Below are 26,361 nucleotides of genomic sequence, written 5' to 3'. Positions count from 1 at the left end.
GCGGCGGGGACCGCGCGGCTCCTGCGGGCTTGCACGCGGTGCCCCGGCGCGTTCCGCCGCCCGGCCTCACTCCGCCCCGCACCGCCCCGTACCGCCTCCCTGTCCGCGCCCGGAGGCTCCAGGGCCGCAGGAGGCCCCGCCGCCGCCCGCCGCCCCCGCCCGCGTAGACCCCGGCCCCCGGGCCTCCAGCGCGGCGTGCACGCCGGAGCGCGCCGGCGGCCCCGTGGGTCGGGAGGAGCGGCGGCTCCGGAGAGCGAGCCGCCTGACGTACCTGCGGCCGCCTCAGGCTCGGGTCCGTCGGGCCCGAGATAACGGCGCCTCCGCGGTGAACACGCCTCGAGTCTCCATTCGGGGCTGTTTACTCCCAACGCTCGCGAGACTGCGCGATCGGGGCGGGGAGACGGACGGCCCGGAGCGCGGGCTCTGCCGGCCGTGCGTGCCCTGCGTGCGCGCTCAGGACGCGGAGGGCCGCGGGGCTCCGGCCGGGAGGACGAGCGAAGATCTCGCGACATTTGCGGCCCGCAGCGGGAGAGGGAGCGGGAGGCGCAGGGGCGTGATCGGCCGGCAGGGCCCTAGTCGGAAGCGTTCCGTGTGGGATGCGCTGGCCTTTAGGATAAGCGCTCAGGGCATCTGCATGGGCCGCGACAGCGGCTGCGCCGGGCCTACGGAGGACAGCCCTGGCGGAACGGCCAGCAAGCTCGTACACGGGGCCTTTAGATGTCCGGATGGAGAGCCGGGGTCGCGAGGTGCGCCCTCTGCAAACCTCTACCCGTTTTACCCGCGCGGCAGCAGGGACACTGGCGGGTGAAGAGCTTGCTCCGGGCTTGAGAATTCGAGTCCTCCCCCGACTCCCATTCTGACTGGCGAGACCCGCTGGCCCAAGTTCCGTCCGCTCCACTCCTAACCCCTCCCGCTCCTGGACCATCGACGCCAAGCGGGCCTTGAAGAAACAAGGATGAATGTGTTACACGCTCAGAAACGTGTGCCTCCCCCGAAATGTTTGGGTGATGGAGATAGTAGTGATCACGGTTTTCTAAAGTTGAGGTGGTCCACAGGGGGCACAAGTGGGGGACTGAAAACCTGTCCTGTAATGCTGATGACATTGCAATGCTTTATCATGTTACGCTGATGGCAATGGATGTGCTCTATAGTGAGATAAAACTGTTGCTTGTCTGAACTTCTCCCTGCACCGTGATGATGCTGCATGACCCTTCTGTGACAAGAAACCACAGCACCGCATCTCCCTTTAACCATACTGAACCAAACTCATTTCATATCGGGGATAAATAACAGAATCACCGACGAGGCAAGCTGTAACTTGGCTCTTTGTACCTCACCTTCCTCACTCATTAAAGACATAGTAATGCTTATCTCATAGGATGAGGGTTAAAGGACTCATATGCATACAGAGCTGGATAAACACACATGTAATAAATGGCGGTGCTTATACAAGACCAACCCACATCAGGGTAAGTTCTCCCCCTTCCGAGACTGCATCAATGTTCCCAAGCTGCAGAGAACTCTCTTGCATTTGTAAATACTCAAAGTTACTTCCTGCTGCCACCAAATAAAGTCCTAGACCTTAAACATAACCGTGTTCTCATCTGGGGTCAGTTGGTCTTGGTGAGGGTTCTTTTATAAGCCCTTGAAGTCACTGGGCCATTAAACACACAGCCCAACTGTCAGGAGCAGAGGAAGCCTAGTGAATTGCAAACATCCTTATCCAGTGATAGCGAAGTCCAAAGCAGGAAAGAACTGAATGCTGCCAACTCCTGAGACCTCTGGAAACTGCAGGGGGCTGGAGCAGGGCAGAGAGGTAGCTGGAAATCTACCAAGAAAGGCTGAGAGCCCCAGGATCCTGGTCTACTGGTTTTCCACTGGGTTCTAGTAACTTCCTAAGCTCACACTTCACGTGTATAAAAAAGCATTCAAAACTCCACAGGAATGTAAATCTTTATTCAAACTGAACGCTAGTTTAAAGAGTAACAGCCCAAGCCAGAGCCGGTTTCGGAGGGCACACGTGTCAAGACCGAGGATACCACTTAACACTCTGGTTCCCAAATGAGACAAGATTTTAAATAACTGAGGTTAAAACAGAACAAGACTCCCCCCAAAAAGCTGTCTCTACCTGTCTCCCTTTTTTCCCCCAATCCTTCTTTTTTTTTGGGGGGGGGTGGGGGGCGGCACACCCAGGGCAAATGGAAGTACCCAAGCTAAGGGTTGAATTGGAGCTGCAGCTGTCAGCCTATGCCAGGGCCACAGAGATGCCAGATCCTTAATCCAATGAGCAGAGCCAGGGATCGAACCCCTGTCCTCATGGATACTAGTGGGTTTGTTACTGCTGAGCCATAATGGGAACTCCTTTCCCCCGCTTTCTCGAACCCACTAATTTTTATCTCTACTGCTGGATGAAAATGGATCACGGCAAATCCCCCAGTGATCTCCACGTGGCAACGTCGGTGATCAAAATCAGCCTTCCGCCTGTGCAACCCACCAGGAGAACGAGAGCAAGAAACCAACTGTGTAGTTTTAAAAGACTTAGGAGGCGATTATGCACAATTTTCTTAGTGAATTACCAGCTTTTAATGAATTACCATCACAGGTGTTCCTAGATTAAATTTTTTGTAATGTTAAAATAATTGTTTCTAACGGGAAAAGTCTCTTTCCAAACATTCAATTTGCAAACACATGGAGCAAAGCCTCTTTCAAAAGAAGCAAAGCATCTGCTTTTATTGTTAAATTTCCAGGTCACAGATTGTTTCAAAGGTTCGTATTTCCCACTGTCTTAACAAGGCAAACCCCACCTCCAGTGGTCCAATGATGACTCCTCAGTGAGCTCTGGGAAAGGTAAAACCTAAGGAGGAGCCTTGCCTTTGACCCTTCATGAACTTTGCACCAATCAGCATATTTACACACGTTCTGCCAAGCAAAGAATTTCAAAACATCACTGACATGGTTTAGTCTCGTAACAATGATCCAACACCTAATCTATGAATGTGAGACACAGCCGTACCACACGACACTTAGCGATAAGATGGCATTTCCACATCAGGTCGCTGCTGCTTAGCACACGTCGATTAAAGTTCAAGTCAATGTGGCTTGAAATGACATTTTCTCTAGCCTTAATGACCATAAACTCACCGTCGGGTGGGGAAATGCCAATATGACAAAGGACCTCCAAGCCAGCTCCATCAAGACGGCCAGTTCCACGCGGGGCCACTAACAAGTTAAGTTTTCCGCCTGAGGTCCTTCCTCTTCGGTGATGAAGGCCTGATCTGTAAGTGAAGAGCTTCTGAAGTTAGGCACTGGTCTCGAGTCCAAGCCAGATCTGGAAACACTAAGGCCATGCCACTGGCAAAACTGTGGGCCTGACACAAAAAGCATGCTTAGGCCGACTCGTGTCGGAACGTGATCTGAGGGCGAAGAGAGTTCCGTGAGCGTCCCGATTTCCGTTTACCAGTTCCCACATCAGTGTCACTACGCGAAGCTCTGAATTTTACATTCTGCACACACTGTCACATTTGTACGGGGATTTACAATTGTCAAAGCCGTAGGTGTGTGGTCCTCAAAAATGTCGGGCTTGCCAAGACCTGAACCAGAAACATTTCACAGTAGGTTTCAGTGCGAACCCTTACAGTGGGGGGCTGTGCATAGTTATCTACGTACCAATAAAAAGAGTCACTATGACGCGAAATTCATTACACGAACCAACAATGAGCTCGTAACATTCTTCAAACATGTACAACACGTCGTATCACACACGTAATTTGTCCGTAGTTTAACTACTATTCCACAGATACTGGGTGTTTATACCAATAATGCTACTGGAATGAAACAATAATATTACATAGAAAAGTGTCTGACAACCAGAAATGACAAGCTCTGAAGGGCTAAATTTCAGCTCTAAATGGGTCACGTGCTGAGAAATCACTACGTATCCACAGTAATTATAAATCAAGGGATGACTACGGGTCAGTCATTACATGTCCAAATCTAGGAAAGAATTAATTCCACAGAGGGTTTTAAAAAAAACAGAATACAGTAATATTATACAGGGCAAATTGACAGCACAAAACTGGGTTGCCTTGTTTAGTATGAAAAGGAACAATCGGGAATTTTCATACTCTTTACGGTTCCACATGAAGCCATCTTGACAAGAACTCTTTAAAAGTAACCTGCTCATAAATAAAGTTGCCCAGATGCACACAACATACATACACGTATGGTTCGCCAATGAGAGCTCATTGCAAGAGCGGCATTTCACACGCGGAGGGCCAAACCACTAACGCGACACGTGATACACACGGATTTCCACTGAAGAGGGCAGAAATCTTCCCTCGAAAATAACGCCTTTAAATAGGTTTTCCTGATGAACGTTTGAAAACGAAGAGAATTCACCCGCTGAAACAGACAATTTCCCTTTAAGAAACAACATGTGAAGGGCGGAGAGCCGACGGGTCACGTTACACTTCAAGGTCAGACGGCTGTAGCTCCCAGGTGGACAGACATCGCACAACTTTGGAACAGCATCGAGACCCAGCCTTCCTCCGTCAGGTCTGGAGCCGCGGCCGTTGTGCACTCTGGGCCGTCCACGAGGCCCGTGACGCTTTTCCACAGCAGTCTAAAAGCACTGTGTGTTTGCTTTGCAAATGATGAGTCAACGGTATGCTACATAATTAAATAATCAGTAAGAAAAGAAGTTACAGAAGATAAATTACATGTGTTCTTCCACACGTAGACTACTGCGGGCTCCCACGAGTTGGCAAAACTTCGCAACCATCATCCAGCTTCATGCTTGGCAGGATAAGGCCTCTTTACGTAAAGAACGATTGAGAATATTGGCTCCCCACACCCAGAGCCATTCAGGCATATACTGTGCAAAAAGAAACTAAACATGGAAGAGAAAAAGGACATAAGGTTAGACCCCAAAGCCATCGACAACAAAACGCACAGATCAGCAATGATTTAAACCAACAAAGATCACAGTCACATCAAATACAAAAAAGGAAAAAAACTCTGAGGAGCTCTTGTATTGAGCCCCTACTTCTGCATAAGGCCCTACGCTAGACTCTTGGAGAAAAAAATGGGATCACCGCCCACCCACCCCCTTCTTCTAAGGAGGCGGACAGGCCTATGTGCAATGATGCGATTCCATCTTTACCTAACGCGAGATGAAGAGTGTGCCATGTGGTTAAGAATCACTGGCCATCCTGGCAATAAAAGGCAGGAGAAACAGACAAATGCATACCTGCTTAGTGCTGTGTGAGAAAGCTGGGGTGGAGGGGCAGGGTGGGGCTAAGGTACGAAAGCACTGAGTCACAAACACAAACACCCCCTGGCGGAGTCTCGGGGGTGTTGAAGAAGGCTGGGGGACCTGGGCAGGACATCCGGCTGAGGCTCTCCTCCGGGGGGCGGGGCCTCCAGGGCCACGTCCCCCCCCAAGGGGACATAGGGCAACATCCAGACACATTATCAGTTCTCACAGCCGGGGTGATGGTACTACTGGCATGTAGCGGGCAGAGGTCAAGGGTGCTGGGGAACAACCCACGACAAGGAATGATCCAACTGCCAGGCCAGCAGTGCCCAGGAGGAGAAACCCCTGGCACTGCTGACAGATCTGACTGAGACCTGAAAGTTTAACCCCTTGTAGGTTAAGGAAGGGGGGTGGACAGGTCCCCAGCGGGTGCTCAAGTTCTAGCCTTGAACAAAGGTGTAATATCAGAGGCCAGGTCACCTTTTTAAGAAACAGACCCAGGTTACTGTGCAACTCCAGGAACCACAGTGAACAAAGAGGGGGTTCCAAGCCCACGAACTGCAAGCAGCTGCTCCCAGGAGGTTCCACAGAAGCTCCAGCCTAGCCACCTGGAGACAGGAGCCCCGTGTGGCCCGGAGCCAGGAGGAACCCTCTGCGAAAACAAGTAAGGTCTTTTTGGTCTTCGTTACAGAGCCAAGATTTCGTGGGAAAAAACTACTCGAGTACCCACGCCTCTTTGGAGCCAATGTCCTACAGCAAAATGCCCTAAAATCCAAGGAGATTAAAAACAAGTCGGCATGTGGCTCCCTCACAGGAGCCCGTCAGGGGGGGTCACGCTGAAACACGTGGGCACCTGACGCAGGTAGGTAATCGGACCCCTCTTCAAACGGCTTTTTTTTTTTTTTAGGGCTGCACCTGCGGCACATGGAGGTTCCCAGGCTAGGTGTCCAATCAGAGGTGCAGCCACCAGCCTACACCACAGCCACAGCAACGCTGGATCCCTAACCCAGTGAGCAGGGCAAAGGATCGAACCCACATCCTTATGAATGCTAGTCGGGTTCGTTAACCACTGAGCCATGACGGGAACTCCTCAAAGGGCATTTTTTTCGGTATTTATTGAGCAGAGAAGGAAGCAGCAACTAGAAATCCGTTTTTCTTTCCCACTCATGACCACTGTCTGCAGCAGGGGGACCAGCACGGAGGTGGCCTCTGCCTGTTCTCTAAGGAGGGGCAGGCGGAGACTCACTGGCTCCCGGGAGGCCTCAGCCCCGGCAGCGGGAAGGAAAGCGCTGAGGGAGGAGGAGGAGGCTGTTCTCCTCCGGGAACTGACGGATGAGCTCCGGGGCCGACTCATCAGCCCGTGCTGTTGACAGCCGCTTCGGGAAAGGAGCGCCCGGGCTCAGGCAGGGGAAGTGCAGAAAAGAGAGGGGGGGCGGGTTTCGGGTTCTGCAAGGTTTGGATGCACTGGGGGATCCTGAGCCGAGCGTCCAGGCCTGCTCCTCCCCGACCACGATGCAGCGCCAGCCCTGTGGGTACCCAGTTTGGACCTGGGGACCGCAAGCCAAGGGGAGGAAGTCCACAGGATGCATGGACTAAGGGTAGGCACCCAGCTGCGGGCAATGTACACAGCAGTTCAAATACAAGTGCCACGCACTCCCCAGAGACCGAGACAGGTGAGGCTTAAAACGGCGAGAAAAGATCCCCAAGAACATGAGCTGGTCCTTAAACCGGAGTCTCCAGAGACGGGAACGAGGCTGCGGTGCAGGTGCGTGGCTAAGGGCCCTGTTAGCCACAGCCAGCCCAGGAGATGGAGCCGGGGGGACGGGCCTGGACCTCGGGCAGGGGGGCGGCCTGCCTCCCTCGGACCCTCACCCACATGGTAGGCCCAGGCCCCTCATGTCCCCCGAACCCCGCCTTGCCTCTCGTCTTTCTTCTTTTCATTTTGGCTATGCCCAAACCAGGGATCGAACCCGAGCCACAGCAGTGACAATGCTGGATCCTTAACCGGCTAAGCTGGGCCAGGGAATCAAACCTATGCTGCCGCAAAGACAACAATAGATCCTTAACCCACTATGCCACCATGGGAACTCCAAAAACAACCCCTTTTATACAAACTACGACATGTTGGCCGAATGCGCTCCCTTCGCGGGAGACTGCAGTCAACGGCCCTGAGCTCCTCCCCAGAGGGGCTTCAGGAGGACGACCCGGACCTACACGTGACACGCACCGAGCGGAAAGCTGGCCCGACCGAGGCTTCCACGCTCTCCTGGCTTTAAGCTTGTTCCTCCGGTGCCCGCTTCCCTCCGGCCCTTAATTAATTACCGTCATCAACTACCAGCCACCCTGCCCTGGACCCAGCGACACGGGCCCCTCCCACCACACAGGGTCTCCGTGACCCCGTCCTTTCCCGAAACCTGGCTGCTGCCCGCGTTGCCTCCGTCAAGGGCACCAAGGATTTCCAAGATGCCCACCCTTCTAGACACGTGCTGCCCCTCATGTGAGCGACACTGAAGGCGACCCACTTCCTCCAAACCACCTCTCCCGGGCCCCGAGCCGCTCTCCTCTCCAGCTGGCTGCCTGCCCCTCCTGGGTCCCCGGGCTGGGGCTCCTCCCAGGCCCACGGTGCCCAAGCTCCGGGCTGCCCTGCCCAGGCTGGGCCCCTCCTCTGCGCCCTCTCCTTGGAGGCCAGCCCCGCTCCACGTGCAGCCTCCCGTCTGCGCGGCAGCCAGCTCCCCTCCTCTTGAATGGTCCCTAGAACCTTCGAGTCCAGCATGTACAGAACGCACTAGTTCTCCCCACACCCAGTTGCTTCCTCTCAGGCTCCTGCCTGAGCAAAAGACACTGCAGACCTTCCGAGGCCAAATTCCTGAGACTGCCTTCTGCGTCTTCCTTCCCCTTGACCGTGTGTGTGCGGCCTGTCACCAGAGCTTGTCAGAGGCTGGCATTGTCTTAACTCACGACAACAAGACCGACTGGAGGCAACAGCACAGGATAAAACTGGACACACAGAGATCCAGTCGTGGCACAGCGAAACAAATCCGACTAGGAACTATGAGGTTGTGGGTTCGATCCCTGGCCTCGCTCAGTGGGTTAAGGATCCAGTGTGGCCATGAGCTGTGGTGTAGGTCACAGACATGGCTTGGACCCTGCATTGCTGTGGCTCTGGCGAAGGCCGGTGGCTACAGCTCCAATTAGACCCCTAGCCTGGGAACCTCCACATGCCACTGGTGCGGCTCTAAAAAGGACAAAAAACAAAAAGAACCAAAAAAGCCAAAACTGGACACGCGATGTCCAGCACACCAAACCTCACACCAGGCGTGTCTCACACCATCAAGACTGGCGGGGTGGAAAGCTGGGCAACAGTCAGATTTCTACAACCTGAGAAAATGGCATCAGAAGAAATGACAAGGACAAAAGAAAAGTCAAATGGCAAAAGCTACCAGAGAGATCTGCTACAGACAAACGAGGAAGGATGGAGCCAATCTCCACTGTGAAACTGAAACTGGCAAGAATAACTGAGGAAAATAAACCCGAGGAAAAGGGATGGTTTTAACAACTTTGCAGAGAAAACTAATCCAGGAATTAAATTAGTTTAACACAATTTCTTGGCAGAAAAAATATTCTCAAGAAAAGTTCATCCATGTGAACGAACTTGGTAACAACGATGGTGGAATTTTATAAACACAGGCTTCACGTCCAAATCCCACCCGCATTACACATTTATTTCCAAGAGAAGGGCACGGTCAGAGGCTTCCAAAACTACATTTTAGGTTTTTCTGCTTTTCTCCAGTAACTAAGGACCTAAAAACAAACACTGCAGTAAAACTTCTTCATGTTAAAGAAACTTTTAGCCAATACTTTTGATCAAAGTAAAAATTGTTGATTTACTTACCTACTTATTTGATACTAACAAATTTAGTAGTTTTTATGCAGAGTCCCCCAAATATGAGCTTGATATTTAAGAAAATTCTACATCTTGACGTTCCCATTGTGACACAAATCTGATTAGCATCCATGAGGACGCAGGTTCAATCCCTGGCCTCACTCAGTGGGTTCAGGATCCGGCGTTGCCGTCAGCTGTGGTGTAGGTCACAGACTCAGCTCGGATCCCGAGTTGCTGTGGTGTAGGCCAACGGCTACTGCTCCGATTCGACCCCTAGCCTGGGGACCTCCATATGCCGCAGGGACAGCTCTAAAAAGACCAAAAAAAAAAAAAAAAAGAAAGAAAGAAAGAAAGAAAGAAAATTCTACATCTTAAAAAAACAAAAATTCTAAACTAGAACACCTCTACTTACTATGCCAGATAAGAAAACACAAGTCTGTTATAATAAATCATTATTCTCTAATACTTAGGACCAACATTTCAAATATTTAATAAGATTACTGTTTGTTTGTTTTAAATAGGGCTACATGTACAGTGTATGGAAGTTCCTAGGCTAGGGATCAAATCAGAGCTGTAGCCACTGGCCTACACCGCAGCCACGGCAATGCTGGATCTGAGCCACATCTGTGACTACACCACAGCTCACGTCAACACCAGACCCTTTAACCCACCGAGCGGGGCCAGGGATCAAATGTGCATCCTCATGGATACTAGTCAGGTTCATTACTGCTGAGCCAGGACAGGAACTCCAACAAGATTCCTCTTTAAAACATTAAAGATCCAAATGTTCGGCATGTCTGAAGACTAAAATAAAGTTCTAGGGGGTTCCTGTGCGATGCAGTGCATTAAGAATCCAGCATTGTCACTGCAGCGGCTTGGGTCGCTGCTGCAATGCAGGGCGATCCCTGGCCTGGGAACTTCCACGTGCATGCTGTAGGTACAGTCAAAAAAACGAAATTCTATGTTTTTTTGAACAAGTGAATCCAAGAACGTACTGAGATACTATCCAACATAACGGTTACATGAAATAAAGGCCTCTTTCAGGGTCTTATGTCTGGGATTACACTACGACTGACACAGCCCCTTGAGCATTTATTTTGAAATTTCCGTGTAAATGCCTAGTATTTGTACGCTGCTACCATCGATCTACATTAAAGCAGCATGCGTCATCTTGTAGATGTCATGCAGATGGAAGCTTTGAACGTTCTGAACAGAGTAATTCCACAAAAGTGGATTCAGTGACTCAACCGGAACCATTAAGGATTAAGAATCAGAATCTACAATTCTCATCTCTCGGCACCAGGCCTCGATCGGATCCCCGTTTCGTGCAGAAAGGCTGAGGACGCATTAACCTAATCACCAGAGCCGAGAGCCAACTGTTACCTGGATAGAATGGGACCAGTACCCGGTGGTCCGCTTCGAAATGCCCAGGGTGGAAACAGCATGATGTGCGTACACTTTCGGTGAAGGCACCAACCAGGGGCACTTGTGCAGAAAGCTGCCAGGCGTGGTCACGTTGGTGGCCACGTAGAACGGGATCAGACTCTGTACAAAGATTCCTTTGGAAGCATATTCATACTGCAGGGCTCTGCTGAAGTGGTCTAAATACGCCTGTCAAAACAGGAGGGGAAGAGACGGAATTTTTCGGGACCTTCGAAGAGACTCAGGAGAGAAAAGACTTCGTGTCGCCACAGGAGAAAATACAGCGTCAGCGAACACGAGCTGCCGCGAAAGAGCTCAACGAAGTGGCCCAGACCCTTGCGACGCGCACGCTCCCGCAGGACGGCACCGACCTTGGACGCCGAAAACGCCGCCAGCTGCGGGGTGGGCTTGCAGCAGGAGCCCGAGGAGATGGTGACGACGGCGCCCTTCTTCCTCTCCACCATCCCCGGCAACACGATGCGGACCAGCAGGCTGGCCGCGGCGATGTTCACGTTCACGATGTCCCAGAGCGTGTCCTCCGAGACCTGGGTGAAATACTGGGGGTAGGGGTAGAACACGCCCACGTTGTTCACCAAGATGCCAATGTCTCTGTCCTTCAGGGCCTCCCGGATCCGGTCGTAGATCTCGCGGCCGCTGCTGAAGTCCGCCACGATGACGTCCGTTTCCACCCGGTAGGCGTCGGCGATGTCCCTGGCGACCGTCTGCAGCTTCTCTTGGTTCCGGCTAATCAGGACGATGTTGAGCCCGCGGCTGGCCAGCTCCTCTGCGTAGGCCCTTCCAATCCCATCTGTGGCGCCTGCGGTACAAAGCAGGGAAGGACAGCAACTCACTCCATGGTGCCACCCCCCTGGACTCGAAGCGCCCCAGGTCCAGGCTGAACGGACAAGGAGTCCCCCTAGAAATAAACTGCTTCTGCAACTGGTCCATCAAGCACGAGGTCAAACCCGCAACATGAAGGATACAGGCTAGGCAGCTACTCGCCCAGGCATCTTGACAGCTGGCGCGAGAGGAGCTGCCCATTGGCCGGGGGGACCGTCAGGCACTGGGCAACGGTCTTCAGACTTTAATCTGGCTTGGATGAGTGCCAGGAGTTACCTTCCTGTGAAACAGTGACAAATTACAACGAAATCTAGTAGGTTTGACTTTTAAGGGCCACACCCATGGCATCTGGAGGTTCCCCCGATACAGCTGCCAGCCTACACCACAGCTCACAGCAACACTGGATCCTGAACCCACTGAGCGGGGCCAGGGATCAAACCCACAACTTCATGGTTCCTAGTCAGCTCTGTTTCCACTGCGCCATGACAGGAACTCCTACCATGAAATTTAAAATGAGGGAAGCATTTCTGAAAATGGGTCAGTCTGTAAGGACATCAGCAGAACAGAGCGCAATGGAAAAGCAGGGGGTAGGAGGGCGGGGCCGGAGCAGGACTGGGAGGGGAGAGGGCGGAACACGAAAGACAGAAAGTCCAGGAAAACGCTTCCAAGCTGAGGGCAGTTAAGAACTACGAACATGGAGTTCCCGTCGTGGCTCAGTGGTTAACGAATCCGACTAGGAACCATGAGGTTGCGGGTTCGGTCCCTGGCCTTGCTCAGTGGGTTAACGATCAGGTGTTGTCATGAGTTGTGGTGTGGGTTGCAGACGCGGCTCGGATCCAGCGTTGCTGTGACTCTGGTATAGGCCTGTGGCTACAGCTCTGATTCGACCTCTAGCCTGGGAATCTCCCTATGCCGTGGGAGCGGCCCTAGAAAAGGAAAAAAGACAAAAAAAAAAACAACAACAAAACAACAACAACTACAAACATAATCATAACAGAGTTTTATTTTTATTTTTTAAATTTTAAATTTTTATTTTTTGGCTGCACCCGTAGCACATGGAAGTTCTTGGGCCAGGGGTCAAGTCCGTGCCATAGCAGGGACAACACTGGATCTTTAACCTGCTGAGCCACAACAGAAGTCCCATAAATTTCATTTTTTTATCCTATGAAAACATTAAATTCACTAACTCCTTGAATGATGCATCCAACCTAAAACACAGATTAAACAGGAAAGAGGATTTCACTTTTAGGCAAGAATTGGAGTTCCCGTTGTGGCTCAGCAGTAACAAATCTGACTGGCATCCATAAGGACGCAGGTTCGATCCCTGGCCTTGCTCAGTGGGTTAAGGATCTGGCGCTGCCGTGAGTTGTGGTATCGGTCGGGGACTTGGCTCAGATCCCACGTTGCTGTGGCTGTGGCATAGGCCAGAAGCTGCAGCCCCGATGTGACCCCTAGCCTGGGACTTCCAGGTGCCACGGGTGCAGCCCTAAGCAGCCAAAAAATAAAAAAAATATTAATTAATGAATTAGGCAAGAATTGAAATCCCATCTCTCACCACTCACGACTGCCCATCTTCCATACTGCTTGATCAGATCGGCTCTGCTCACCAGGCGAGGGATGAAATGCAGCCTGATGAGGCTGTAAAAGTCACAGACGACCGTGATGCTCTTCCTGGCCGTGTACCAGGCTCCAACCAGGGCCAGGGCTTCCATGTAGCAGTTGCAGGACCTGGCGATTTCCCTGTACAAGAGGTAGAAGCTGTCGACGGCAGCCATGGCAGCCTAAGGGGAGGGGAAGAGAGCCGGGGGCTTTGCTTAGTACGGTGACGGAACACGCAGTTTCCGGGAAGAAACATGTTTGGGGACGTCAGAGCTTAACCATTTTGCATTCAAGTAACAGCGACTGGTCAAATGCATGCAGCCGTGGCTGCCGCCAATTGTCAATTTAGGCTCTCGCGACCGAGCATGTGTCCCTTAGGAAGGTCTTTCCTTCTAAGATTAGTCCACAGGACGGTTAAGAGTTATCAACTTCCGGAGTTCCCGTCGTGGCGCAGTGGTTAACAAATCCGACTAGGAACCAGAAGGTTGTGGGTTCGATCCCTGCCCTCGCTCAGTAGGTTAAGGATCCGGCGTTGCCGTGAGCTGTGGTGTAGGTTGCAGACGCGGCTCGGATCCCGCGTTGCTGTGGCTGTGGTGTAGGCCGGTGGCTACGGCTCCGATTTGACCCCTAGCCTGGGAACCTCCATATGCCGCGGGAGCAGCCCAAAGAAATAGCAAAAAGACAAAAACAAACAAACAAACAAAAAAAAAAGAGTTATCAACGTCCTACTAAAATGCAGGCACTGTGCTAAGTGCTGCGGATACGGAGCCAAACACGATGTGCTCTGTGCCCTGAAGCAGCGCCTCGTCCGGCCTGATGACAGGCACAGACCTTCTAACTCTCCTAACAGCGGAAGTGTGTCTATTTGTTTTACTGAACTGATCTCCTCAAAACTGGCAAATGCAGAGGGCCTACTATCCACGAGGAGACAAAGCAGAAGAAACAGAAGTAATATTAAGACGTGGCTTTGGGCTCAAAGAACTTACAACCCATTGGAGACAAAACTAAACTCTAAGAACCTTTAACATAAATTAGATTATGTATAAATCACATTCGTAAGTGTATACTTAAAAAGAGATACTCCCCAAACTGGAGGAACTAGTTCTCTCAAACGGCTGTGGATAAGCACCCTCTATCTTGCTGACACCACTGTCACCACGACCTCTGACCTCTGGCCCCTGCCATGTGAGGAAAGAAAAGCCCAACACAATTCCTGTAGGCATCCACAGAGCAGGCATCACGAAGCACTAAAGATTCAAAGATGAATTAAATACCTGCACCCAGGAGAAGAAACGGACATTTAACAGAACTTTAAATGCCGCATGAACGGGTGTACATGGGCCTGTGATCACAAATAACCCTGAAGAGGCAGAGCAAGGCCGGGCACGACCAAGGCTGATGAACTTCGTCCTAGACTAGACCTGGGGGACCCCTGAGGCTTGACCTGTGTGCCGTCCACGAGGTGTGACATCCACAAGATGAGCCAGCCCCAATACAGTTAAACCACAGGGAGCTCAAACATGCACAGGATACGGCATTTTTACACAAATGACAGTGGGTGCAAAGCCAAAACTATCTGCATAAAACTTTGGGAAGTGGGAGTTCCCGTCATGGTGCAGCGGAAACGAATCCAACGAGGAACCATGAAGGTGCGGGTTTGATCCCTGGTCTCGCTCAGTGGGTTCAGGATCCGGTATTGCCGTGAGCTGTGGTGCAGGTCGCAGATGCGGCTTGGATCTGGCATTGGTGTGGCTGCGCTGCAGGCTGGCAGCTGTAGCTCCAATTCGACCCCTGGCTGGGAATCTCCATATGCCTCGAGTGTGGCCCTAAAAAGCAAAAACAAAAAAACTTCTGGAAGTGGACCCACTTATAGAAATTGTATTAGAAGAGAAAAAAAAAAAAAAATGCTGAAACTGGGAAAATTCCAAACAATAGCAGCAAAAGGCGGCAGAAGCTTAAGGAAAAAAAAGTGAATTCCCTCCCATTCCAGTGCAACGCAGTCTGAGCTCTGCCAAGTTTCGCAGGGTGATAAATGAACTAAGCAGGAGAAAACAAATTAACCGCTGGAATGGAACGCCTTGTAAGAATGACGCCACGCTGAAAACAGGCACATAAGGCAATGAAAACACTCTTAACATAGACATGTATGTATCGACATATAGGTGTGTTCAGTGCCTACAGGAACGTAGAGTCCAAATCACAAACCCACAAAACACACGAAAGAAACATGACAACCGAAGAAACAGGCAGGAGGATTCCCAAAGGGCCGGCACTAAGGACAGAGTCCCGCAAACCTCAAAGCGCCCGTCCCCACCGTAATTCGAATTAAGGTGGCGGGGCATCAAGTAAGTTAAAGCAGCATCTTTCTCAGATAACAGCGCAGCAAATGACGGAAGGGGCCCTCTATTTCTAGTAAAATGTCGTACTCCTTAGGGTTTGGTTATAGAAACTTCTCTCATAATTAATCAAATACTAGGCCATGAGGAAAGGAAATGCAAAAAAATAACACTTGTAGGAGTTCCCAGGTGGCTCAATAAGTTAAGGATCCGGCGTTGACGGTACGGCGGCTCGGGTCCCTGAACCCTGGCCCAGGAACTTCCCCATGCTGCAGGGATGGCCAAAAAATACTACTGCTGTTCACACCAGCGTGTTTCAAACAAAATGCAATAAAGTTAGAAATAACAAAACTATGACAAAAAGTACTAGATACTTGGAATGTTAAATCTACTCCTCAAAATAAGAGATGGGTGCATATTTAAGCTGCTAAAACAATGTTCTCAATGCAAAGCAGAAGACCTGTATCAAGGCCCGACGGACGGCAGCCAAAGGCACACGCATGGGGAGTCACGACGGAAGTGCCTCCGACAAGGTTCCAGCTGCACAGGAGGCAGGTGTGCCCCGTGGAGTGAGCCCACCCCCGTGGGAAGCTGTGTAAAGGGAACGTCAAGCCCCTCGGACACGGTTTTTTCCAAGAATTTGACCATCTGTGAAGGAAAACCTCCAGCAAAAGATGCCTGACCACGAGGAGGGGCCCGAGTTTCCTGCTCCATCGTGAGCCACCCGTGGTCCCCCTTACCTCCTCTCTGGGGCCTCGGGAACACGCGCCTCTGCCTTCTCTCACAGCCAATCTGTGAACAAAAACCAACAAGAAACAAATGCCTCTCCTTTGTCGTCCAAGCCCAGGTGGGAAAATTTCATAGAAAACTAAGACCAGAGGTTCTGAAAAGCAGGAAAACGCCGACCTCTGTGTGCAGGCCGCAGGGGCTCCGTGTCTGGGCCAGGCAGGCTCCACCGCCGCCGGCTGGGGGAAGGCTCGGCTGGGAGGCACCCCTTCCCTGCGCCTTTTTCCTAAGGACTGTTCCAAAAGACGGGACGAAGCTGGCTCAGAGGGCCGGCGTGGGGCAGGGGCAGCAGCCACCTCCTCCCCCACTCTCTGCAAACCACCGACCTGCCTGCCAGCTGCAGGGCTCTGGAGCTGCACCGGCCTGGCATCCGTGCCAAATTCCTGGCAGATTCAGGCGGGCCCACCTGAGCACCTGCGTGATGGGCTGGCAGCGTGCAGAGGGTATGGTCCCTTCCTGCCTGTGAGGGGGTGGGGGCTTCAGAAGGAGGCAAGGCAAGGAAATCCAGGGCCACCCCCTCCTCTCCTTCCAGCCCACACCCACTAGTACCTATTTTGGTTCTGAACCACCATTGCACCCCCCGCCTGCCCTGCAGGCTGCGTTCCCAGGGGAGCTGGGGCCAGCTCTCCCTCCTGTCCATTACTCCAGCACCTTCCACAGCCCCTCACACATTTATCCACAGTCGTGTGCTGCCAAGCCTGTGGGCCAGCTCTCAGTCTTGTTCCCCCACGAGGAGGGGACCACGGAACAGAACAGAGGAGTCGGGCCTCCAACCCAGCTCGGCTGGTCTCTCAACTCTGCCCACCAGACCCCCTCACAACTGGTTGGGGTGGGACAGGTCATCACAATATTTAAAACTGGAGTTCCAGGAGTTCCCGTCGTGGCTCAGTGATTAATGAACCAGACTAGCATCCGTGAAGACGCAGGTTCGATCCCTGGCCTCGCTCAGTGGGTTAAGGATCCGGTATTGCCGTAAGCTGTGGTGTAGGTCGCAGAGGGGCCTCGGATCTGGCATGGCTGTGGCTGTGGTGTAAGCTGGCAGCTATAGCTCCGATTCGACCCCTAGACTGGGAACCTCCATATGCCACAAGTGGAGCCCTAAAAAGCAAAAATAATTTAAAAAATTAAATTGCAGTTCCACCAGACAGCTACCTTATACATTTATCATTGGTTAGATTTTTTTTTTTAAGTCACAGAGAATCAAAGGTTTGAAGGCACTCTAGGTGTGAAATACAACTTATCATTCCACAGAGGCAGCTCAAGATGCACATACCTGACTCACAGAGACCAAACTCACAAGAAACTGATGAATAAACAAATAAATAGTCTTTTTAGGGCCTCACCTGCAACATAGAGAGGTTCCCAAGCTAGAGACTGAATTGGAGCTACAGCTGCCAGCCTACGTCACAGCCACAGCAAATCGGTATCTGACCCGCATCTGTGACCTACCCCACAGCTCATGGCCACACCGGATCCTTAACCCACTGAGCAAGGTCAGGGATCGAACCTGCATCCTCCTGGATGCTAGTCAGATTCCTTTCTGCTGAGCCACTAGGGGAACTCCCGAAACGGATAAATTTAAATACCAGTTTAGTTGTGAATGATAAAAAAAAAAAAAAAACAGCCAAGAAGCCTAAAGATGCATGGTCCTTAGCCTGTGGGCAAGTCTACATGGAAAACCAAACTACTAGAAGAGCAAAGAAGAGAACAGGAAGTGTTGGAGGCTAAGGACCCCGCCCGCCCAAGGAAGCCAGGGCACCAGGGAGCAGAGGGGAGGCAGAGCCTGGCACTGCCTAAGGCCACCTGCCAGGCACTGGTGACACCACTGTGCTCACGGCATGGGGGCGTGCACCCCGGGGTGGACACAGGGCTGGGAGGGGAGCCCAGGTCGTGAGGTGCTTTGCACCGAGCAGAAGTGCTGGACTTAGTCTCTGGGCGAGTCCCTTACGCCAAAGGCGGGAGCCAAGTGGGTCTGGTACAGAAGACAGCAGGTGGCAGTGGTGGAGGTATGGTGACAGCACGGCGGGAAGTGAGGAGCCTGGGCCCCCGGCCCTCCAGATGGGGACGAGGCAAAGGTGGACTGAGAGTGCGAGGCTCTGTGACCCAGTCCCAGCTGCTCCTCACACACCCCAGACACCTTCGCCCCCTGGCTCGCACCTCGATGGGCCAGAAGGGGCCAATAATCGGAAATCACACGTCCCTGCCCTCCTTGTCACCCCCTTCCCCACCCGTGTAAGGACAAGGTGGAACATAATGCCTTTCTAAGGAAAGGAGAAATCAGGACGCCCCCCTCGCCCCCCGCACCATCCAACTCTAGGAAAGCTCAAGGAAGCACAGTTTGAAAGGAGTTTACTGCCCATTTAGGTCGAGAAGGCTCTCGAGCTTTACAGAGATGCCAGGCTGCATGTGGCTTGCTCTGGGGCTGGACCAGCTCACTGCTGCGTGGCTGGGTACTAGTCTAAAGCTCAGAGGAACCCACTCCTGGTCTCTGTACAAGCTGCCTGTTCAAGTTCCTCTAAAGCTTTGTTTCCTGGCCTCCACAGGAAACTAAAACATCAGTGAACAACACAGGAAAACAGAACTGTCCCCCGAACAGGAAAAGCAGCGCAATGCCTTACTGTCTGTGAGGCACTTCTGCTTCTACAGGGCACCCCTCGCCAGTGCTAACTCCTCAGACACCCGAAGGTCTCCCCGGCAAAGACTTCGGGTCACTGTGAGTCGTGCAGGTTCATCCTCGGTGAAACAGGTACCCCCCTTGTGAGTGATGCTGACGGGGGAGGCGCTGCGTGTGTGGGAGGGAGCAGGTGCTATAGATGGAAATCTCTCTACCTTCCTGTCAATTGTATCATAAACCTAAAGCTGCTGAAAAAAGGTCTTTAAAAAAAATAACCCTTTGAAGGGACATTACAACTATAAAAGCATCATCTGAAAATTATGGTCAAAAGTCCAAGGAGCAAAGTCATCTCTTCAAAGCGCATCTGCTGCGCCTGTAACATTATCCTGACCTACGGTTTCGCTGAGTCAACCCCACAGGGAAAAAGGCAGTCAGATCTGAGATGAAAACCCTGAGCCACCAGAGCTCCGGGAGCAGCGGCTTGGCTGAAACACAGGCGTCACCAGGCTCTCCAAATGCCACCTGGTGGGGGATGGTCCACGAACACAAAAGGCGGACTGGCCACAATGTTGTCAGAGAAAACAAAGCGAGTCTCAGGCGGAAAAGGCATTTAAAGCACCACCGAACAAAAGGGAGCGGCGTCGTAAACGCTGGCCCCTCTGCTGGGACCACGTCCTGCTCTTCACACCTCGGAAACATGTCGCCTTAGGCAGCAAGGGGTCTCTGCAGGTTAGGATCCTGCGATGGGAGATTAGCCCGGATTATCCAGGTGGGTCCAATGTGATCACACGTGTCCTTATTAGAAGGTGGCAGAAGGGTCAGAGTCAGAGAAGAAAATGTGCCCAAGAAGCAGAGGCGGAGAGAGTGCGGAGGTCAGAGCACAGAGGTCAGAGGCTGCTGGACTGGCAGATGCTGAGAGGGGCCACAGGTCAAGGAATGCAGGCACCTCCAGAATCTGGCAAAGGTCAAGAAACTGATTCTCCCCAGAATCTCTTTGCTGACACCTTGACTTTAGCCCAGAGAGACTGACCTGAGACCCCTAACCTCCAGAACTGCAAGAGAATAACCAGATCTTGTTTTAAACTACCAGGTTTGTGGTGATTTGTGCTAACAGCCACAGGAAGTTCCGATGGGCAGAGGGACAAATGATGATCGGTCCAGTTTTTAGGACAAAAAAGAGACAAGTTGCAAATCTAGCAACATCCCTCAAACCAAAACCTTCAAGTGTCATGGGGAAGCAGAAATACCCTGAGAGATTCCTAAGATCTTGGACTCGCTGAGGGGGTCTTCGGCCTCCTCGACGACAGCTGGCAGAGTCCAACCTTTCACTAAGGCTCCAGGGTCAGGGGTTTTATGTTCATTAACATTTTTTTTTCCCCCAGAGAAGTCTTGCTTCTTTCACACATAGCCTGGACCTGCCTTGCTCTCAGCACTCAAACCGGAGCTGTCCTTGTAAGGCCAGCCCAAGGCCCATCTCCCCAGCTCAGGCCCGGCACTCACTGATAAGGTTCCGGCCACGGCCAGGCCCTGGGCAAGAATGAAGCCCGAGTCTCTCGTCCTTTCCCGGGCCCACCCTGCACCATCTGAGCTCCCTCCGCTCTCGCCCACGGGGCACGTGAGTGTTTAGTTTGTCTCTTTCTTGGTTCCCCAAGAGAGCACAGGCCTCCTGAGGGCAGGAGACACATCTGAGACTACCTTTTCTTTTTCTTTTTGCCTTTTCTAGAGCCACTCCTGTGACATATGGAGGTTCCCAGGCTAGGGGTCCAATCGGAGCTGCAGCCACCGGCCTGCGCCAGAGGCACAGCAACTCAGGATCCAAGCCATGTCTGCGACCCACACCACAGCTCATGGCAACGCCGGATCCTTAACCCACTGAGCAAGGCCAGGGATCGAACCCGCAACCTCATGGTTCCTCATCGGATTCGTTAACGACTGCGCCACGACGGGAACGCCTAAGACTACTTTTTCTGTAATGTAAGCAAACTGAGAAATACACACACGAGCTGGAAAACGTCTTACACACAGTTCAAAGAACAGTAAACCAAACACCCACACAGCCACCTGACTTCACAGACAAAAGCAGAGTCTCAGGCGCCCTGATGCTTCTTCTCTGATCCCAGCCCTTCCGCCACCCTGGGGGTGACCACACTCCTAAATTCTGGCATCATCGTTCCCTTGCTTTTGCATTCATTTTTGAACAGTTGTACTATTATCACCCCTGCACGGATTGTGAAATAACAGTATTACATCTTGCCTGGTTTTGACTGTCCCATGAAGGAACCAAAACCACGCACATCCCTGGATGACTGGTTTTTTGCACGTGGTGTTGTCTGCGAGACTCTGGAGCTGCAGGCCACAGGTGCCACCGCTGTGTGATCCATCTACCCGCTCTCCTGCTCGCGGGCACCAGCATTGTTCTTGCCGGTTCTGGCTTTACAATCACGAACAGCGCTGCCATGAACATTCCTGCACGTGTTGTCCTGGCACAGGAGTTTCTGGAAGGGACAGGCCTACGAGCGGAACTGCGGGGCCACAGGGCATCCACACGTTCCACGAGAAGCTGCCAAAGCGGCTGAACCCACTCACACACCCACCAGCAGCAAGTGTGCGCTCACACTGCCTCCTCGCAACGGCTGGCAGGGTCCAACGGTTCACCTGCCAGAGGCTGGCTGTGAAACAGGATCTCCCAGTGGTTTTCGTTTACATTTCCTGACTACTACCGAGGGGAATGACACTCTGCTGATATGTATGCGCTGCTGGTCTTTTCCCATCTGGGAAATATCTGTTTTAGCTTTTGGCCTTTTTTCTTCCTTTTCTGTCAGAGTTACAAGAATTCTTTCTATATTCTACATGCTAGTGCTCTGTATGTTTTGTCTCTTTACAGTGCTTTTAAATAAACTGAATGTCTTAACTTTACTGTCGTCAAATTCATCAATCTTCTTCCTGCACAGTTTGTGCTTGTCATGTTCTGGTTGCGGAATCCCATCTTAGCCCCAGGTCGTCAAGACGTTTTCCTGTACTATGTTCTAAAATTTGCCTACAAATTTGCTTTTCAGCCTTAAGTCCTGAATCTCCCCTCACTGCCTGACGGGGTGAGGCTGCGATCACATCCATCTCTGCTCGGCCTCCTTCCGCCTGGCACGGTGCTATTTCTCTCATAAACAGAAGCAAATAATGCTTTGGGTTCAAAGCTCAAATTTCACTCTCAGGGAGAAAGAACTCGGGACGCTTCTCAAACTCTGGATCAGCACTCTGACCAAGTTCTTCCTGGTGTTTCATGACTGCGTGGAATCTCCTTACCTTCCTTAGCACATGTTTGGGATAGCACGAACCTGAGCTGATGGGGGGCTGCGTGGAGGGAGCAGAACATGGGAGTTCTCATCCAAGATCGGACAGCCCTCAGTTTCAGGTCTCCATGGCTGCGGTAGGAATTAAAATAATAACAGCACCCACTCCCCGGTACAGACCCAAGATAAGTGAAAACTGAGGCTCATGCAAAAACTTGCACGGCCATGTTCATGGCAGCATTACTTACTCACTAGCTAAGAAGTGGAAACATCCCAGATGCAACAACAGATGATGGATACACAAAACGTGGCCTCTCCACGTAAGGGAATGTTAGTCAGCAATAAAAAGAATGAAGTAGGAAAAAAGAAAAAAAAAAAGAATGAAGTAGGGACAGATGTTACGACAGGGACAAACCTTGAGGCTAGTATGCTCAGTCAAGGAAGCCAGACAGAAATGTCCAGAAAAAGCAAATCCAGAGATAGAAAGGAGAGCTGCGCTGCCATGGGACGGGGGAGGGGGGGAGGGGGAGTGAATGCTAATGGGGTGGGATATCTTTGGAGGATGATGGGAAGGTTCTAGAATGAAGCAGGTGGACCAAGGTGAATATGCTGCTATGAACAGTACACTGTTAAATGGCTAAGCTAAAGTAGCGAATTTCATGTTATGTGAATTTTATTTCAAAAAAAAAAAAAACCTACTAAAAAATACCAATTTGTTTAACTCTATGCCCCTGTAGTATTTTTGCAGCGGTGACGCACACAGACTATGAAAAGAGACACCCTGGATTCGAATCCAGACTCCCCTGTAAGAACGTGAGATTCCTTTCCATCCCTTGTAAACAGGGGGATGAAAGCTCCTGCTTAAATGACATCATCTGTATCAAGTGCTCACTACAGAGCCTAGAACATAATAAGTGCTCAATAAGCCCTAGCTATTAGCCCCCATAATTCAGCGCTCACCTTCAGCTAATGGCTATTTGTCACGCTCAGCGTTAAGATGAGAGCTGGCTTTATGCAAAAGACTCCCCTAAAAGCTTTACACCTCTCATCTCACTTGTCTCATCCACCTTATTAGGCAGAATTAAATCACTCCCAGCTTACAGAAACCAAGCTAAGCTGACATACACAGGGCTCTGCAGCTAAAAAGTGAGAGGTGGGAATTCAGATCAAGGTCTATCAAACTCCAGAAGCCAGGCTGGCGATTCCCACTGTGAGACCCCCCAGGCGGGCATCACGCTGCCACCGCCCAGAGGGCCGCCGGGCTTGCCGTCGCCGGGCTGTGTCTGGGCTGCACGTTCCTTTGGAACAGCGACAGCCTCACGGGTCTCCAGAACCCTTCCCCTCTGGCACGGGGCAGGGCCAAACAACCAACCTCCGCTGGGGAACTGATGGTGCCCTTTCGCCAAGAACCTCTTATTCTCAACTACTTCTAAATCAGAACAAAGACAACGACAACAAACCCCACTCAGACAAGTCCTTTGGAAACGAGAATAAAGCAGCACAAAGGGGTGATTTTTTCAGAGCCTCGTGGAGAGCACCCGGGTCAGGTCTGGGGAAGAGTAGGGCCTGCGCCCGGGGTGGGTGGGGCCCCAGGTCTGCCGGGGCCTGGGGGAGGGGAGGGCCCAGACGAGCGGGTGCTCAGCGGGGTGCAACGCCTGCAAGGAGTTGGGAAAGGGGCGCTCAGCGTGGACAGGTCAGGAATGACGGATGCTGGGGCGGCGGTCCAAGCGAAGGGAGGGGCGAAGGGGTCCAGGGGTCCCGGGTGTCTCGGCGCGGAGGGTACCCGTCCCAGGGGGCGTGGTGGGGAGTTAGAGGGAGGGGCCAGAGCGAAGCGCCGGCGGCGCCAAGCGGGACCAGGAGGGTCTGGGTCCCCGGGCCGGGTGCGGTGGGGCCGGTACCTGCACAGGCGGCGCAGTCTCGGAACCAGTCCCGCCAAAGACAAGCGGCCGCCGCCCCCGTCACCACTGCCGCAGCAGCCGCGGGCCGCGCCCCCACGTGACCCGCGCACGCGCTGGGGGGCGGGGCTTTGACGGGATCCGCCCCCGGCGTCCAGACGCGCGGGCTCACTCGAGTGCGCGTGCGCGGCGGTTGCTGTGGAGACCGGGGAAGCGTTGAGCTGCTAACTACCAGGAACCCAGTGTTAAGCGAAGAAGGAAAGCAGGGCCTCCCTGGCGGGGCCGGGGGCTGTAGCCCGCAGAGCCAGGCTCCCCGCTGCTACGGGGTGTTCGGTGTTTCCAGAATAAATATGCACCCCGAGGCCTTGGAGCCCGTGACGGACGGGGAAGCAGAGCAGGAGGGTGCGCAGGAGCCCGGCGTGGAGGAGTCGGCGGGTGATAGCGGGAACGCAGGCCAAGGAGACCGCAAAGAAGGTGCCGACCGCCGCCCCAGGGACGCGAGGGGGGCGACGGGCTGCGCCTAGCACCACATACCTGGTCTTCACAGTCGGCAGTAACAATAGTAATAACAGTGGCCCACACTTAACTAAACGTTGCGTGCCTTGCGCTCATCCCACTGGAGCCCATACACCCGCTCTCTGCATTTCCCCACATTTCATACAGATGAGGAAACTGGTTATAGATCTTGCTCTAAACAGACTGCCTCAGCCAGTCAATGACAGAGTGGGCACATGCCTGGTCAGTCTGACTCCAGAGCCAACACACCATTCTCCCCACTGCCCAACTTTTTCATGTATCCCTTTATTGCTTTTAATTATTGCTTTTCATGTAACTTTCTAATGTATCTCTTTATTGCTGTATGTATCACTACGAAAGATCAAAGGCTCTCTCCCCCTCTAAACAGCAAGCTCAGCCAGGGCAGGACATCCTGATTGAACCCGCAGTGACAAGTCCAGTGCGTGACCCGTGAGAGTCAGAGGGAAGGAAGTTCATTACCAAAGTTTTCCAGAATGTGCTTAGAAGAGAGCCTCTTCTTCCTGGCTTGGACCATAAAGGAAACCTTTCAGTGACTAACAAACTACTTGATTTGTTTCCTTTTTTTTTTTTTTTTTTCTTGAACCCAGTCAACAAAGATATCTTGAGCATTGACTGTCCAGGCAAGTCCTTCATGAGTTGCTGAAGGAAAGCCGGGTTGCTCTGTGGACAGATCCAAGTTTGGAGCCAGTCACATTGGGTTCACATTGCAGGTCTACGACTTGCCAGCTTTTTATGGCTCTTTGCCCAGAGCTTCATTTCTCTATAAGCCAGCCTCCTCTTCTGCAAGCAAGGATAGTTAAGTTTCTGGCATACAGTGGGTCTGTAATAAACGGTAGTTCTTGTTATTAATATAATACATTATTATGCCTACTGAGCATCTTTTCTTTATTCTACAAACCTTTTTTCTTGTGGCTGGGCGTCGCATGCAGTGGGAAATGTGCAAGTGTAAGTCACAGTCCCAGACACACAGTGTTTAATCTCATTCAGTACCCACATGGAACCCCAGAGAGCAGCAGCACACAGCCCTTAAGGTTAACTGCATTGGAATTGGCCAATTTGATTGATCTTTAAAAAAAAATTAAGTGCACTCCAATGTGCTCATTTTCTTTTTATCAAAGATATTTCCCCATCATCTTTGTTTCTTGGCGGGGTTAGGGGTGTGTTTGGTGGGTTTTGCTTTTGTTTTTTTGCTTTTTTAGAACCACACCCGCATCACATGGAAGTACCCAGGCTAGGGGTCGAATGAGAGCTATAGCCGCTGGCCTACACCACAGCCACAGCAACACAGGATCTGAGCCCCATCTGCAACCTACACCACAGCTCAAGGCAATGCAGGATTCTTAACTCACTGACCAAGGCCAGGGATGGAACCCACATTCTCATGGATCCTAGTCAGGTTCATTAACTGCTGAGCCACAAAAGGACCTCTTGTGTGTTTTTTCTTTTGAGAACATTTTTTAAACTCAAAGTATAAATAAATGTTCCGTGGTGGCCTAGAAGTTAAGGATTCACCATTGTCACTGCTGTGGCTCAGGTCACTGCTGTAGCATGGGTTCTATCCCTGGCCTGGAAACTTCCACATGCTGCAGACACGGCCAGAAAAATAAATGTCCTTAAACAATGCACAGCCTAGGTTTGTGTTGTTTTGATTTTTGTTAATGAGAGCCTGTACTTATTATTAAACTTGCTTTTTTTCACTCCATATGTGTTTCTAAGAATTACCCATATTGACTGACATACCTCCAGGGCATCTAATCCATGGCAGAATAAAAATCCATTGTTTTATTTAACCAGTCCCTGTGGGGAGACATTTGCAATGTTCGCAACAGGGTTTGACTGTTACAAATAATGCAGAAGTGATTGTCTTTGTACCCCTCTTCTTGTGCATCTGTACAAGAGCTTTTATCA

At 51.8% G+C, this 26,361-nt stretch overlaps 3 protein-coding genes across 9 annotated transcripts in view; 1 reads left to right on the top strand and 2 right to left on the bottom strand.

Moving 5' to 3' along the window:
- Nucleotides 1-416, bottom strand: part of MBTPS1 (membrane bound transcription factor peptidase, site 1) — a 55,072-nt gene extending 54,656 nt beyond the window's left edge. Inside the window, exon 1 of one of the 2 annotated variants that reach the window (XM_005664321.3) lies at nucleotides 272-416. The gene's annotated coding sequence lies outside the window, so the exon portion shown is untranslated. The remainder of the gene's footprint in view (nucleotides 1-271) is intronic. The other variant, XM_021093728.1, reaches the window with a different exon arrangement.
- On the bottom strand, nucleotides 2,701-24,030 carry HSDL1 (hydroxysteroid dehydrogenase like 1). Of its 4 annotated transcripts, none has more exons than XM_003126834.4 (6): nucleotides 23,920-24,030; nucleotides 16,075-16,126; nucleotides 12,955-13,180; nucleotides 10,931-11,376; nucleotides 10,521-10,748; nucleotides 2,701-4,888 (listed from the first exon to the last, which is right to left on the bottom strand). In XM_003126834.4, exons 3-6 carry the CDS (start codon nucleotides 13,172-13,174, stop codon nucleotides 4,790-4,792), a joined length of 993 nt encoding a protein of 330 aa, XP_003126882.1. In that variant the 5' UTR covers nucleotides 13,175-13,180; nucleotides 16,075-16,126; nucleotides 23,920-24,030; the 3' UTR covers nucleotides 2,701-4,789. The 4 variants fall into 4 exon arrangements, with proteins under 4 accessions (XP_003126882.1, XP_005664377.1, XP_005664375.1 ...); XM_005664320.3 differs by having other exon boundaries at nucleotides 12,955-13,139; XM_005664318.3 differs by lacking the exon at nucleotides 16,075-16,126.
- The window catches only part of DNAAF1 (dynein axonemal assembly factor 1), a 26,359-nt gene continuing 20,302 nt past the window's right edge, over nucleotides 20,305-26,361 (top strand). The window contains exon 1 of one of the 3 annotated variants that reach the window (XM_021093733.1): nucleotides 20,305-23,714. Coding sequence is in view for 2 of the 3 variants with exons in the window: in XM_005664317.3 (XP_005664374.3) it covers nucleotides 24,267-24,390 (124 nt within the window). In the remaining variant the exon portion in view is untranslated. Of the gene's footprint in view, nucleotides 23,715-24,123; nucleotides 24,391-26,361 lie in introns of those variants that run through there. The other 2 variants (XM_005664317.3, XM_021093732.1) reach the window with 2 other exon arrangements.

This window comes from Sus scrofa, chromosome 6 (assembly GCF_000003025.6).
Source record: "Sus scrofa isolate TJ Tabasco breed Duroc chromosome 6, Sscrofa11.1, whole genome shotgun sequence".
Lineage (NCBI taxonomy): Eukaryota > Metazoa > Chordata > Mammalia > Artiodactyla > Suidae > Sus > Sus scrofa.
This window is presented reverse-complemented; position numbering and strand designations above follow the sequence as displayed.

Excerpts from the sequence above, each read along its gene's own strand:
- HSDL1 (XM_003126834.4), bottom strand. The coding sequence starts at position 13,174 with ATGGCTGCCGTCGACAGCTTCTACCTCTTGTACAGGGAAATCGCCAGG. Across the intron at positions 10,749-10,930 it reads CGGCGTTTTCGGCGTCCAAG|GCGTATTTAGACCACTTCAG; the intron begins GTCGGTGCCGTC and ends CTGTTTTGACAG. Across the intron at positions 4,889-10,520 it reads ACTGGTCCCATTCTATCCAG|TTTCTTTTTGCACAGTATAT; the intron begins GTAACAGTTGGC and ends TTCCATGTTTAG.